Raw genomic sequence first — 16,184 nt, 5'->3', positions numbered from 1 at the left:
GCCTTGTTCTTTTACTAGGACAAAAGAAAGGGGGAGAAAGTATACATAAGGTAATCTGACATTTAAATATCACAATAGAAATAAAAACAATAGGCATAAATTAACCTGACATTTACATATTACAATGGAAAAAGGCTTATTTTCTTTTCCTTAGGTTGTATCTTCTTTTCTCTTATGTTAACAATCTGAACCCTGCTCTAAATGGAAATAAGACAATAGTATTTTGCGCTTAAAGTTTTTTTAGAAAATTTCCATCTAAGACATTGTTTAAAATTTTAACTACCTTTTCTTTCTTTGTATTTAGGCAGTTCTTTTCATCTGAGGATCTCAAAGCATTGGGTGATATTTTTCATTAGCAGCTAGAGATGGCAAAACTGTGATATCTTTTGTTTTCTGTCCTGGCAGAAGCAGGTGGGAAAAAACTACGGAGCACTGTCCAAAGAAGTACAGAGACGGGACTGGCAGTGGAGATGAGGAACTGGATGACTCGCCAAGCCAGCCGAGAATCCACAGACGGCAGCATGAACAGCTATAGCTCCGAAGGAAAGTGAGTGAGGCTGGCCATGATGTGTGCCTCTCCCAAGTCTTACCAGGGACCATTTTCTCGATCTCACTCTCTGCTTTCATAAAAGTCAACCCACGTGCTTCCCGACACTGTCCTAGTTTTCACTGACTGATTTCCTGTGAAGAGAACTTGGCTCACCTCCCACTGGGTGATGTGACATATCAGGCTTTTTATATCCAGGGAAATAAATTTTGGGGATAAAGTGTTTTGCTTTAATGGCAAGATGCTAAAATGTGACTTTCACATTACATGCAAAAAAAATACTTTGCCCTAGCTTTAAATAATATATAAAAGCACAAAAATAATAAGCACACATGCCACACCATGCGAACAAGGCTAATTTTTAAATCTTTGCTTTAACAGTCATTACTAAAAACGTGAAATTCTGATACCTAGTTTTTATAATGCAGTAGCAAATAATTCTAATTATTTAATATTAATTTACTTGTGTTAAGTAGTCAAAAAGAAATGCCACCGAGAAAGTTGATAAACCTTTTTATCTTTTAGTTATCATGGAGCTTTCCTTTGAATCAACTTCTAGAGATATTTTTAAAGCAATTTAAAGAGTGTGTAGCTATGTCACCAACAAATTAGCAGCAATTAGCAACTAGAGATCTGTGAATGGGACTGAAAAGAACATTAAGAGAGGAAAGTAGAGTATACTGAACTCACTGTATCATCTCCATGGGAGCACTAGATGGTTAACAACATAGATATTTCCAGTTCATGGATGTGAGGCCAAAGGAGCTATTGCCATAGCAGTAAAGGTATACCCTAAGGATTGTGTGTCTAGCACAGCTATGTAAATATAAGAGGCATAGATAGTTTCCATACATTTATAAAGACTTATATGCTTTTAGAAATAGACTGAAGCATTTTTATTAATTGAATATTAGAAGTTGAGGTAGGGGAAAGAAATAGATTTTATCAAGGAAGTTCATCAAGGAAATCTATAATGAGATGAAGGATCAAATGAAAAATAAATGTTCATCAAGCACACTGACCTTTGTAAGATACTGTGTTAGGAAGATACTGTTAAAGATGTAAACATTTAAACTATGGCTCCAACTTCAGACATTTATAGTTTTAATGGAGAAATGAGATGAATACTCATAAATTTATCCAAAATATACCACCGTACCTTCTACGGTTCCAATTACCCTGCCATGAGTTGAGGCTGTAAGTCATACAAGGAAGTCAGTCTCAATACTTAAAGCCAAGAGCTTTTCAGTCATACATACCTAGATTCTCATCTGTTTGGTTGTTTCATTTTCTTTTGGTGCTGTAGAACATCGAGCAAGTTATTTGATTTTTCTGAGCTTCATTTTAATTGATTGAGCTTAAATATTGATTAATTACATGCTTACAATATCCCATGCATAGTTCTAGGAGCTAGAGATCTAGCAGTGAGCCGGACGGACAAAAGACCCTACCCTAATCAAACTTTCCACATAATGGAGAAGATAAGCAATAAATAAAAACAATGTAAAATGTATGTATGTACAAGAAAATCTAATAAAATATATAGGCATTGTAAGTGCTAAGCAGAAAAATAAAGCAAGGAAGAGAGATAGGGAATATGGTCTCCTTATGTCTTCTCGTGGCCTTGCCTCTGCTTGCATTGCTGTCTCCTCTTCTTGTAAGGACACCAGGCATATTGGAATAGGGCCCCCCTCTTATGACCCCTTTTAGCTTTATCTCTTTAAAAGCTCTGTTTTCACATACAGTCAGGTTGGGCATTCAAGCTTGAACACACACATGTTGGAGAAGACAACTCAGTCTATAACCGAGAAGGAAGAAAGATCAATGTCAGGTTGAACAATTGGAAGAACAAAGTTGTCATTTATTAAAATGGGAATCCTCTGAGAGGACCAGAGTTTGTTGTGGAGGGGATTCAAGTTTCGCTTGAGTTTCAGGTTAAGTTTTTTGTCCTGTTAGACAGATTTCCAAGCAGATCTGTAGACTAAAGAGTTGAAATGCAGTTCTGTGGCTCAAAAGAGAGGCCCGAGCTGGAGACAGCAGTCTAGGTAATAGCAGCAGAGATGGCATTTAAAACCTTGAGACTGCATGAGATCACCAAGGAAATTCAGACATAAAGAAAATATAAGGATAGACTCCTGTATCTAGTGGCAGAACTGGCAAAGGAAACTAAGGAAGAGTGGCAGAAGGAAAAAAGAGGAAACCTGTGAAGCTACGGAATCCAAGAAGTGCAGAAACTGTTCCAAGTAAGGGGGGGGGGGGAATCAACGTATCCAGTACTGCTAATACATCAAGTTAGATGAATAATATCAGCTGGGCTTTCCACTGTGGTCATTAGGTAAGTTTGACCTAATGATCAGAACAGGAAAGTTATAGTGGAGTGGTGAAAATGAAAAACAATTAGAGTTTCAAAAGGAAAGAAATTGACTACAGCACTCAGAGACAAGTTTTGCAAGGAGTTCCCAGACAAGAAAAGGAATTGTAGCTGGAGAGAGGGAAGTAGAGTTGGGAAAGGGATTTTTTTTTTTTTTTTTTTTTGGTCAAGTGACAGAATCAACAGCATATTTCTACACTGAAGGGAATAATCCAGAAGAGTTTTTTCATTCATAAAATGTGATAAATAATAAAAGTGCTCTCACAGTTAAGCCAAGCAGATTAAATAGGATAAAGCCTGGCGTGAAGTAAGTGCTCAGTGCATGTATAGACCGAGTGGTTTTCACAGAGAAATCACAGACCCTGTCCTCCAGGCCAAAGAAGAGAAAGACTAGGAGCTCGCAGTCCTGTGTGACAGGTCCTTCTGGTGGCTTACAGGGGCTGCTAGCCAATGTGGAGGAAGAGCCAAGGGAAGCAGAATGGGATGTTGGGGACCAATAAGTCTAAGTGGGCAGTCAGCCACACCGACTATGCTGATACATGAAGGAGGCTGGAGGGAAACTTGAGCTTGCCTGGTATAGATGGATATTGAAGGGTTAATCCCATATGTTGTTTTGCTTTCAGTCTGATTTTCCCAGGTGTCCGCCTGGCCTCTGACAGCCAATTCAGTGATTTCCTGGATGGCCTTGGGCCTGCTCAATTGGTAGGACGCCAGACCCTGGCGACACCTGCAATGGGTAAGAATTGTTGCCACGTTATTTCATTGTTTTCATGTTGTGCTATTAAAAAGTACATTCTCTATACTGTTTCAGTACTAGTTATAGCATCACTGCACATTAGACAACACATTAAGGACAGATCCCACATGGGATGTAAGTACACAGTGACTCCTGTTGCTGACTTAACAATTTGACACTCCTGTTCATGGCGTCAGTAATCTCCCTAGGCTCTAGTCATGAGTTGCCGGGGCTATGGAAGCCTTTAGAGTTCGCTGACTTTGATCTTATTCCGATAGGGTCATAGTCAAAGTGGAAGTTCTCTCCTCCCTTCAGAGAAAGGTACCTCCTTCTTTGATGGCCCCGTTCTTTTTTTTTTTTTTTTTTCTCTATGATCACTTCTTTTTTTTTTTTTTTAACTTTTATTTAATGAATATAAATTTCCAGTATACAGCTTATGGATTACAATGGCTCCCCCTTCCCATAATTTCCCTCCCACCCGCAACCCTCTCCTCTCCCGCTCCCTCTCCCCTTCCATTCACATTAACATTCATTTTCAATTCTCTTTATATACAGAAGATCAATTTAGTATATATTAAGTAAAGATTTCAACAGTTTGCACCCACATAGAAACACAAAGTGAAACATACTGTTTGAGTACTAGTTATAGCATTAAATCACAATGTACAGTACATTAAGGACAGAGATCCCACATCAGGAGCAAGCGCACAGTGGCTCCTGTTGTTGACCCAACAAATTGACACTCTAGTTTATGGCACCAGTAACCACCCTAGGCTGTCGTCATGAGTTGCCAAGGCTATGGAAGCCTTCCAAGTTCCCCGACTCTGATCATATTTAGACAAGGTCATAAAAGACAGGGTGAGGATAGTAACCAATGATCCTAAGAGTGGCATTTACCAGGTCTGAACAATTATACAGCATTAAGTGGGGAAGAGGACCATCAGTACACCCAGGTTGGGAGTAGAGCCATTGGTGGTAGAGTAGAGGTTATGATTACAAAGGAATGAGGCCCAAGTGCACTAGACAGGGTCTAGAACAAAGGACAGAGTCATTATTAGAGGAGCTAAGAAAGGTGCTGTCTAAGCTACAATGAAGTTTTCTGATTGAGAGGCAAATAGAACCTGATAGAAGGGGCTTGATAATAATCTGGTGGGCTTTAGGCCTTGTAAGTTAAGAGGCCCAGACCTATCTATCTCTTCACATGGGGTATATCCTAAGGGAGGTGTGAACCTCCTAGGGGAAGGCACTCTGTTGACTTTCATTACTTGGCTGGCCTGGGAGGAGAGCTGGCCAGGTAAAGGCAGGTGGCATCTCTAACAAGAAATTTACAGTTCTGCCTGCAATGTTGATGACCCTACTTGGCCGTCCCCTCAGCTGCAGTGGTCACTTTGGAAGCTAGGCTGAGTGAAGGGCTTTTCAGCTTGGAGCCAATAAGATCTGTGGCTCTGACCTGGGCATCCTTCGACTCCAGGGCAGGTCCATTTCCAGTGACCCAACTCTTGGCAGAGCTGCCAGGGCTCTTCACAAGCTGACTTCTGCTGAAGCCCAGACTTACCACATTGAAAGCCACTGCAGTGGACTGGCCTGTTGGGTCTCCTTGAGGGCAGATCACCGTACAGATCAGCCATTAATAGGCCTGCCACCCATTGCTTCTGATGCCTAGCTTTCTTTTCCTCCTGGTTTGTGTTAAAGCAGACCAGAGGATGCAAGTCAAGGGAGTGCCCAAGTCCCATCTCTAATCTTCGGTGGCCTGAACTACAAGTCTATAGTCACAGGCATGTTCTGTAGTAGTTTTTCTAAGGTAGACAATGCCCATGAGGAAAATTATATTGTCACTTTAAAACTTTCTTTCCCTTTGGTCTGAAAGGGAGGTTTTTTTTTTTCTACTTACTGTATACTTCGCTGATGGCAATGTGAATCTAGCTATGAGATTATTATTTAAGTTCTTATTTTGGCTATGCTATTACAGAAAAATGTTAGCCATCTCTTATAAGGTCTAAAGATTAAATTGTGCGTCCTACAGATTCCTTCATAATAGAATTAGTTCCCTACCTTGAAGAGAATAGAGAAATGAAAGAACAAGTTGGCCTTAGAATAGAGAAATGAGGGAGCAAGTCCTAGATCACTTGCTGACAATAGCAATATTACATGAATACTTAGCAAACCGTTTCAACCCTTAGATAAGAACTTAAGAAAACATTTACCAGAAGGTCCAATGCCTTCTATAAATTTTAAGAATCATGTATTTGAAAACACCTCTTAAATATCTAAGATGGTGTAGTTTGTTTAACCAGTAAACTTAAGCACAACCATCTAAAATGTTTTTAGTTTCTTTCTACCGACAAGTTTAAAACATATGATACACAGATTCAGGTCACACAAATTAAAATGTATCTTTGATTGATTTTAGCAGCTTAAATTTATGGACAATCTTATCTAAAAGCCATTTAAAATAAAACTCTTAATAAAATTTCCCCATGTGGACATACAATATGTACGCACATATAACATAGCATAATAGACCAATATCAAAATCCAAAATATCTGGTTGAACTAAGATTCCTTAAAATCATGACATAACATAGACCAAATTTGATCATTGTTACAAGGTGATTATTCAAGTCTTTGAAAATAAGCACATAGTTAAATAACCCATAGCTCTTAATAAAAATTCAGCTGTTTTTGAACAATTAGAATTTAACAGACATCAAGAGAACATAATAGATTACTTTAACACATTGCTCTAACAGTGCATCAGAGTTTAATTCTATGTCAAAGAGAAATTGAGCTTCCTGTGATCTTTTGCTGTGAGGTTTCCTTCCTTTACCTTCTTTCATATTGGTGACCATGTTTCTGTGTTTCTGTGTGTAACACATCTTTAAGCATCTTTTGCAGGGCAGGATGAGTGGCAACAAATTCTTTCAGTTTCTGTTTGCTATGAAAAGTCTTAATTTCACCTTCATTCACAAATGAGAGCTTTGCAGGATATAATATTCTGGGCTGGCAGTTTTTCTCTCTTAGTACCTGGGCTATGTCTCGCCATTCCCTTCTAGCTTGTAGGGTTTCTGATGAGAAGTCTGCTGTGAGTCTAATTGGAGATCCTCTGAGAGTAATCTGACGATTCTCTCTTGCACCTTTTAGAATCTTTTCTTTATGTTTCACTGTGGTGAGTTTGATTATGACGTGTCGTGGTGAGGATCTCTTTTGGTCATGTTTATTAGGGGTTCTATAAGCTTCCTGTACTAAGATGCCTCTGTCCTCCAAACCTGGGAAATTTTCTGCTAGTATCTCACTGAAAATGCCTTCTAATCCTTTCTCCCTCTCCATGCCTTCAGGAACTCCTAGAACCCGAATGTTAGATTTTTTAATAGTATCCTGTAGATTCCCGACAATATTTTTTAGATTTCTAATTTCTTCTTCTTTTCTTTGGTTTGCCTGTTTCCTTTCCTGTTCTCTGTCTTCTAAGTCTGATATTCTCTCTTCTGCTTCGCCCATTCTGTTTTTAAGGCTCTCTAATGTGTTTGTCATTTGATCTATTGAATTCTTCATTTCATTATGATTTCTCGTCACAATCACCATTTCTTGTTCCACTAGTTGTTTCATTTCATTTTGATTCCTCCTTAATATTTCACTTTCACGAGAGAGATTTTCTATCTTGTCCTTTAAGGATTTCTGTAGTTCAAGAATTTGTTTTTGAGAACTTCTTAATGTTCTTATCAATTTTTTGAGATCCGCTTCTTGCATTTCTTCGATCTCATCATCTTCATAATCTTGAGTTGGGGTGTCTTTTTCATTTGGGGGCGTCATAGTGTCTTCCTTGTTCTTGTTACCTCGGATTTTGCGTTTGTTGTATGGCATGTTGGAGATATTTGGTTTCTTCACTGTGGTGTTTTTTTTTTCTTGTTACACTATGACTCTAGATTAAGTGGACTGTCTGCTTTTGGTGGAGCCTTAGAGGCTTGAGATGAGTGTGGACTGAGAGCTGTGTTTGGTTCCTCAGGGTTGAGGGTGTGTCAAGATGACACTCCCAGGTTAGGTGTGGTAAATGTCTCTTTCTTTTGTTGATTCAAAAGGGAAGTAATTCCGCACAGTTGAATGTAATTGGAGGTAGTTAGCAGGCAAATGATATACCCACAGGAGCCAGAGATTGGAAGTTTTTTCCCAAGGACCACACAGGGAATCTCTGCTGCCCTCGGTGTGGGCTCCAATTCTCCTGCAGTCTCCCACTGGGTTGCCAAGTTAGATGCTAATCTCCAGTTATTTCACCCCTCCCCCCAGAGTCAGGTTTTTCTGCTAGGCTCAGGGCCGGTGCAGACCTGAGGTCGCCCTGCTTATGACGTATGTCCAAAATGGCGCCTGCTCTTTGTCTTGCTCGCCCTTGAGGGGTGAGCGGAGAGAGAGAAACTCGTGTCCGTTTCGGTCACTTTTTTTTTTCCCTCTCTCTCTTCTAGTTAGCCTGGTGAACTTTTCCCCACGGAGTTTCAAGCCTCGTTCCCTCTAGCCTCCTCTTTCCGCTTGCCCGCTGGTGTCTCGGGCTATGGAGGTTCGGCTCACCTCGCGTTCCAGCGCTGGTGCGTTGAGTCTGCTGCTGGTGTCCCGAACTTGGGCTCCCACGCTCTCCACGCAGGTCCACTGTGAATCACTAGTTCCGGAAGAGTTTCCTCTGCTGTTTCTTCCCCTACTCTTCCTTGACCCTGCAGTATCTCCACTTTTATTAACCTGTGTCTTGCCGAAGAATATCAATGTGCTCCCTTCCTATTCCGCCATCTTGGATTTCCTCCTCTCTATGATCACTTCTGATGGCCCCGTTCTTTCCACTGGGATCTCACTCACAGAGATCTTTCATTTAGGTCTTCTTCTTTTTTTTTTTTTTCTTTTCCATGGTATCTTGGCTTAATGTGTTGTCTAATGTGCAGTGATGCTATAACTAGTACTGAAACAGTATATTAACACTTTGTGTTTCTGCGTGGGTACAAACTGATGTGATCTTTACTAATTATATACTGAATCGATCTTCTGTATATAAAGATAATTGGAAATGAAAAAAAAAACCCTGGTGTTAAATTGGAAATGGCATAGAAAATTAATTAATTAAAAAAAAAAATATTATGTAGGATCTCTGTCTTTAATGTGCTGTACACTGTTATTTAATGCTATAACTAGTACTCCAACAGTATTTTTTTTCACTTTGTGTTGCTATATGGGGGCAAATTGTTGAAATTGTTACTTAATATATACTAAACTGATCTTCTGTATATAAAGAGAATTGAAAATGAATCTTGATGTGATTGGAAGGGGAGAGGGAGCGGGAAAGGGGAGGATTGCGGGTGGGAGGGAAGTTTTGGGAGGGGGAAGCCATTGTAACCAATAAGCTGTACTTTGGAAATTTATATTCATTAAATAAAAGTTTAATTAAAAAAAAAAAGTACATTCTCTAAATTTCAAAGAGTCTCTGACAATTTTATCAGCAAGAATAAAGTTTCTTAGATTTTAACAGTAAGGAAGATTCCTGTTTTTCCGTTATAATTTTACTGCTTTTTTGAAGGAAGACATCATGGCTAAAATTTTAAATTTATTTGAATTTAAGAAAATATATAGGAAATGATCAATGGTGTCATACCATAGTCTTTAGCACTAGCATTTTTCTTGCTGCGTTTGTATATTAAGGCATGTTTGTTCCTTCTCCCCGTGCCAACAGGTGACATCCAGGTAGGAATGATGGACAAAAAGGGACAGTTGGAGGTGGAAATCATTCGGGCCCGTGGCCTTGTTGTAAAACCAGGTTCCAAGACACTGCCAGGTAAAAACAGAAGAAATTTTCCTGTTTTTGTCCATAATTTGTCTTATTTCCACTAACAAACTTTGGATTAAATGCTGAAAACTTTGTTTTTTAGACAATGAAGGATACTCAAAGATGGGTGAATTGTCTGACAGATTTGGGGCTGTAGTAATCATGGTGTTTATCCTAAAGTGAACATTTTTTTTAAGATTGTCTGTTTGAGAGTCACAGTTACAGAGCGACAGGGATGGAGAGGCAGGAAGGGAGAGCAAGCGAGACCGAGAGAGATCTCCCATCCGCAGGTTCACTCCCCAAATGGCCACAGTAGCCAGAGCTGGGCCAATCCGAAGTCAGGAGCCTGGAGCTTCTTTCGGGTCTCCCATAGGGTGCTGGGGCCATCTTCCACTGCCTTCCCAGGGCACATTAGTAGGGAGCTGAATTGGAAGTGGAACTGCCAGACCCAAACCAGTGACCATAAGGGATGCTGGCACTGCAGGAAGCAGCTTACCCCACTGTGCCACAGTGCTAGCCCCATAAGTGAGCATTTCAATGAGGGTGAGCTGTTGGAGATAATGTTGATTGTTACCTCTGATCATATGTGGTAGAAACCACTGCAAAATCAAAGCTACCATGTTTGGATAATTCATTTCATCACAACATGCACATAAAAAGTTCTTTTTTCTTGTGAATTGGAGTTTTGTGTTATTCTTCCGTTGATCTAGAGCTTCAGAATTTCTTCTGAGGATTCGTTAGTGCTCTGGGATTAGAATAAAAGCCGGTACAGGTCCCCATCAGAGCCTAAACCTATTGTCTGCTGGATATTCTAATGACAAGACTTTTGCTCCCTATAATTTATAAAGAAAATTAGGCACTGTTATAAATTTTTATGCCACATATTTCCTGCTGAAATGTCATTACAGTCTAAGATGCCTGAAGCCGTGGAAAATGTCACCATGACTCCAAATGCATTGTGTAGAAGTTGTTGGAGCAGATGTATAAAAGAATCACTCAGGAGGATTCTGAAATAAATGTGGTTCTTAGCCTCAGCACCTTCACTGGTGACTTGTAATTTTGAATCTCTTAACTTCCCTATCCTTGCAGACATTTTGAATTATATTATTCATTACTGTATGTTACTCATTGTGCAGCCTTGAAGTGGTGATTAGGAGAATTGCCTTTGTATAAGTCTGGGAGCTAGTCAGCTCTCTGCTGTAAACAACACCATGATTTGCACATGCCAGGAAAAAATGATTCTGTTACTATGTTTTCCAGATAAATGCTAAGCAGAATTCATAATTAGTTGCCTCTTCCCAGCTACTTTGAACATAACACATAAAGCCCCGTCACTGTCTTGTACCCACACAGCCACCAATAAGCAAAGGCTTTTGAGTGATAATAAGTGATGTGTGAGGATGGGTGAGTTAAAGCAGGTTTACTTACATTTATGTGTTGATAAGTTGAAGAATGAGTAAGATATCTCTCTTGAGTCCTGCTGGAACTGGAAGCATTTCTCATTGAATGCAACTTGTAAATCTATGTAACCTGTTGATAGCAAAATAATAATGAAGTCAGAGGTTTTGGCAACATTGCCTAAGACTCTCTGAATGGCTGACAGTTATCAATTGTCTATTGAGTAGTTTTTCAATAATGTGGGAAGGCCGGTGACTTTCGATGGCTGCTCGCCCTCTCAGCCGGAGATTAACCCGTTGCAGTGTCAGCCAGGAGTGCACTGGGCATGCCACCGCCACAGCTCATCACTTGCTGTCTCCTTTGTGCTCTCTTTCCCAAGCACCATACGTCAAGGTGTATCTACTAGATAACGGAGTGTGCATAGCCAAAAAGAAAACAAAAGTGGCAAGAAAAACGCTGGAACCACTTTACCAGCAGCTGTTGTCTTTTGAAGAGAGTCCCCAAGGAAAAGTTCTACAGGTATTTACTTAGCTCTGTATCCCCTTGCTGCAGAACATCTTTTCACAGAGTCAGACTTTAGACCCAGTTATCTCTCCATCACGTTGTTTTCTGTTTCTCACGACTGAAATATGTTGGAAACATTGAAGCAGTGGTCAGTAGCATAAAACTACACACATTGTCCTCTTCTTTAAATGACTCACAAACACCCATCACACATAAACTCCAGTCTCCCTGCACAGCTTATGATCTTAGCGCTCTGGGACAGTTCTCCTAATGTACTTTTGGATTCCAAAAGTTAAAGACAGCTACTCCATTAGTCAAATGCCACTACTTAAGTTTGTCTTTGATGTTGGAACACAAACTGAATGTGTTTTATTATTCCAGAGTACTTTACAAGACTTTTGTTATATACATGATTATGCTAACATTATTTTTAATTTTGCCAACAGATTATCGTCTGGGGAGATTATGGTCGCATGGATCACAAATCCTTCATGGGAGTGGCCCAGATACTTTTAGATGAACTGGAACTATCCAATATGGTGATTGGATGGTTCAAACTTTTCCCCCCTTCCTCCCTAGTAGATCCAACTCTGGCCCCTCTGACAAGAAGAGCTTCCCAGTCATCTCTGGAAAGTTCAACTGGACCTTCTTACTCTCGTTCATAGCAGCTGTAAAACTGTTGTCACAGCAACCAGCGTTACAAAAAAAAAAAGAAAAAAAAAAAGAAATCACAGGTCGCCAACCCTGGTAACACTGCATGCTTAATGTTGTGTCTTCTGAGCCTGTTTCTAGGGATACCAAGCGATCCTGTGTTCTCAGAGGAAGTTGCACACATTGTGCCCTAACGAAGGCCCTCAGGTGAAAGAGCAGAGCTATGAAGAACTATCAGGTTTAGAGTTCAATGACACTCATTTTTGGTCCAATCTGAAGCCATGGATTAATCTCAAAGAATCAGTCAGTTTCATGCAACAGAAGCCCTTTTCAACGGCACCTTTATATTTTTATCTTACCTTTTTCTTCATTTATCTGAACCCAAAGCCCCGTTATGCCACAGAAATGGAGCTGTACAGCCATGAAGCTATGTGACAGATCTAGGAGAGAAGTTCTAGGAAGCATCAGGTGAAAAGCAGAAGACCAAAGAAGTGGTCAGGAACAAAGCATCAGCCCCTCTCTGGATGGTGAACCTGAGCAGTCAGTCCAGCAGGGAGAGTGGCAGACTTGGTAGCTCCTGTCAACCCGTCATTCCCTAATGCCAAGAGACTTTGGACTCGGGAAACAAGATTCTGTGGCAATGCTGTCCTGAATGAAATTAAAGAAACTCTTTTTGCATGGACACCGATTAGCTGAATACTTAAATTATTTTCTTGGGGCTGCAACTTGCAAAAAAAATAAAAATAAAAATCAGCCATTTTCAACAATTTATATTATTTTTAAAAATAAATTTCACTAGTGCATGGTTTTAAAAGGGGAAGAGAATGCAACAGGGTGATACAAAGACACACCATGTTTATTCTTTAATCATAGTCTGTGTTTTGGCAGACATTACAAATGAAAGTACTTTCTAGAAGATACTTAAAATTCTCTTTATGTGACAAATGAGTGTAATAGATTCAATTTATTTCCCTGTTAAATATACAAATCTTATGAAGTTCCATATGTGCAAATTTTTCGCATCTTCCTTCCTCTTTTCTCTCTTTTCCTCTTCTCCCTCTTTTACTCTTTTCTTTCTCCCTACCAGAGTGAACCTTATACTAAAAAGTTACAAATTTTTCATCTGATCCCCTCTTATACCCCATGTTTGATTCAGAGCTATCAAAGCTTCTGAATTTATGAATTTCTCAAGGGAAAACAACTATTTAAGAGCTTTCTTTATTTCAAGCATGTTGAAAAGGATTTTGCAACATGACTTGGGAGTAAATTGAAGTAAGTCAGCATGTATTTGACAAAGAAGATATTTGAACTTTTGCAATTTATTGTACAGTGCATGGTAATTTTTTGTTGACCCTCAAAGTTGAGTTTACAGGAAAATCCTAAAATCATGTGGCCATTGTAATGTCTAATTAATTTATTTTTAGCACCAGCATTATTCATACAGGGGTTAAAGTATTGTTTATAGAAGGTCTTAGGTTTTGTTTGTTTTCTAATCAGTTAAAGCAGTTTCTTTAGCCAGTTTCCATTTACTATGTGTATAGAAACACTGCTAAAAATTTGGAGCCCTGAAACACAGGGCTGTTTATTAATTCATTTTTCTGTAGTAAAATTCAATTTTTCACAAATTATATTTCTAAAGAAATATAGTAAACATAAATTTGCAAGAATTTTAAAGCTCCAATTTTTAGGTGACTCAAAAAAAGTCAGTATGCCTATTAATAGTTCTTTGATGCCATCACCAAAAGTCTATGTGCAAATCCCTAAAGTCAAAACCCCTGCCTTTGCTTTTACAGACAGTGATTACCATTGGGTGGTGCTGCAAGGTCAAATTTCTCCTAAGTTCCCCTATTTGGGGGAAACGTCACTGGTTAACGTAATCAGCCACCCATATTTTCTGGTTGTTGACGTACACTTTAATAATACATTCTTACAGATTGATTTAAATTTCTTGTAATAGCTTTTGAAACACATATACATTCCATTTATTTAAAGTAAGGCCATGCACAAATTTCTTTTCTTTGCTTTTGTTTTTATTTTATTTTTTTAATTCAGCGCTGACCATTGAAAACTGTTGTGCTTGATATGGTGCAAAAGTTAAAAATGAGTATCACTAAAAATGCCTTCTCTTTATGTGGTGCAATATGAAATACACCGAGACTGTGTCTTGACATTCTGTGATCTATGATGGACCCAGGTAAAGTTGTTAAAAGAATGGATAAAACTTTATTGAAATAATTTAGACATCTGTGTACCAGCAACAATTGATTTAATAGGCCTGTAGTGTCTACACTACCCCTTAGAGTAAACATTCACCATTCTCCTGATAGTAAGATGCAGTCACATAATCTTTTGTGCATATTCCTATACAAATTATTTCTAATTTTAATAAGAAGGACATGACTGAATGGAATATTTGTACATACTTGTCATTATGCAGTATTTATTTAAAAGTTGGTGTTTTTTTTTTTTTTAATTTTCACATGTCTGCACCTCAACTTGTGGTTTAGTCATGTAAATAGCACCATGCCAGTGACCATTGCTGCCCTGTACATAGTATGTTTTCAAAGTAAAGGGAATTTCAGTTGGGAAAAAAAGGGCAGATTAGTCCTGTAACAAACACCAACTAATGTAAATCAAATTCATTCTGGTGATGGTATTAACACTTTCAATAAAACATTTTCTTTACAAATGTTGTGTGCAGTGCTTTCTCTGACTTCTTCCCACACATCCCCAGCCTGCCACAGCATATCCCTAAACTCACTTGTCATTTAAAGACCACCCAATTGTCATTTCCTACCTCTGCAGGGCCTGAGTGGACTGCTGGTCTTAGCTAATAGCCCTCAGGAGAGCATTTTCTTCAAGTACCATAGACTCTCTGTTCACATCATTGGAAGTTGCTGGTTGTTTTTTGTTTGTTTTTGCTTTGTTTTGTTTTAAGGTTGTTATTGGATTGAGGTGTTCTCTGGTGAAATGGTTCAGTGACAAGTTGTATGAGTGAGAGGAGTGAGATTTCTGAGTTAGTCCTGGCCATGACTGATGGCAGTTAACAAAGAATCATGCACAGGCTCTGCTCTTTTCCTGGGCAAAAAGATGCCAGTGGGGGCCGATGATGCGTGCTTCTGCGTCTCTCTGCCCAGCGCTGTGGGGGGAGGAGTGCGTGCTGCCAGGGCCTGGCTCCCGCTGTGTGAGTGTAAATGGGTGAGAGTTTCTCCATAACCTTCTAGGGCGTTTCCCCAAAATGAGAGAAAAAGGGACCTCAGCGGTGTCCCATCCCCTGGCACCCTCCCCAGAGTCCACATTTAAGAGCTACTTTGGTCTCCCACTTACCAGTTATCCAACTGAAATCTACTCCTAGTGCTCTCCAGTCTTCAAGACAACCATCTCCTCCACTCCCAAGGACTCAATTCCAGTCCAGTTGCCCAAACCACTCCCATATTTCATTATTCAGGATTTGCTCCCTCTTCTAGTGAGCTGTATCTTAGCTGTTCATACACTCCCATGATAAAAAAAAAAAAAATCCGCTTGCCTTTTTCATACGTCTTCTCTTGAAAAGCCCTTCTTTCTGAAAAGTGGCCCATGGTAGGGCTTCTCGTAACTCCCAGCTCAGAACTGAGTCAGTTTCCGACTGAACCCTAAAATTGCTGCTGCCATTGATGCCAAGTCCTTCACTCTTCCACGGCCCCCAGGTGCCAGTGTTCCCCAAGCAACAATAAGGAGCATGAAGGTCCCTCTTATAAGGCCTGTGACAGAATTGGGCAAGAAATCACCCATGCTATGTGCTTATCCCGGACTAAACCTTTACTGTTATGTACACATAAAAATCATACACTGTGCATGTTTGTTTGCATTCACTCAACACATGGTGCCCTCCCTCAGTGTCCTGCTGGCATCCATGGACTAAATAAATAGAAGTTCACACACCCACCTTTGGTTTATGAAATGAGAAGCAGTGTGCAGGAGGAAAATTTTAAGTAAATGAACCAATTTTTTAAAAAGTGTGCCACTCAAATTTTCCATGTGGTTTGACTCAGGTCATTTAATTGCTGTGGAATTCATTTCCTCATCTGGGAAATAAGGAGTTTGAGCTATATACTCTGCTTTCATTAAATCAACACTTAACTAACATATAAGTGTCTTTAGGAACCATATCTATTCTTTTTAAAAAAAAAATATTTATTTATCCAAA

The 16,184-nt window shown here is 39.5% G+C and overlaps 1 protein-coding gene across 19 annotated transcripts in view; it reads left to right on the top strand.

Moving 5' to 3' along the window:
* Positions 1 to 13,496, top strand: part of RIMS2 (regulating synaptic membrane exocytosis 2) — a 753,630-nt gene extending 740,134 nt beyond the window's left edge. For all 19 annotated transcript variants that reach the window (XM_062188147.1, XM_062188136.1, XM_062188128.1 and 16 more), the window contains 5 exons: positions 406 to 547; positions 3,542 to 3,654; positions 9,353 to 9,454; positions 11,223 to 11,362; positions 11,794 to 13,496. In XM_062188147.1, the coding sequence (XP_062044131.1) occupies positions 406 to 547; positions 3,542 to 3,654; positions 9,353 to 9,454; positions 11,223 to 11,362; positions 11,794 to 12,012 (716 nt within the window). In that variant the 3' untranslated portion in view covers positions 12,013 to 13,496. The remainder of the gene's footprint in view (positions 1 to 405; positions 548 to 3,541; positions 3,655 to 9,352; positions 9,455 to 11,222; positions 11,363 to 11,793) is intronic.
* The last annotated feature ends 2,688 nt before the right edge of the window (positions 13,497 to 16,184 follow it).

The sequence above is a fragment of the Lepus europaeus genome, chromosome 4 (assembly GCF_033115175.1).
Source record: "Lepus europaeus isolate LE1 chromosome 4, mLepTim1.pri, whole genome shotgun sequence".
In the NCBI taxonomy this organism is placed as follows: Eukaryota; Metazoa; Chordata; class Mammalia; order Lagomorpha; family Leporidae; genus Lepus; species Lepus europaeus.
The sequence above is the reverse complement of the archived record's forward strand: the minus strand, read 5'-3'. Positions and strand labels throughout refer to the sequence as shown.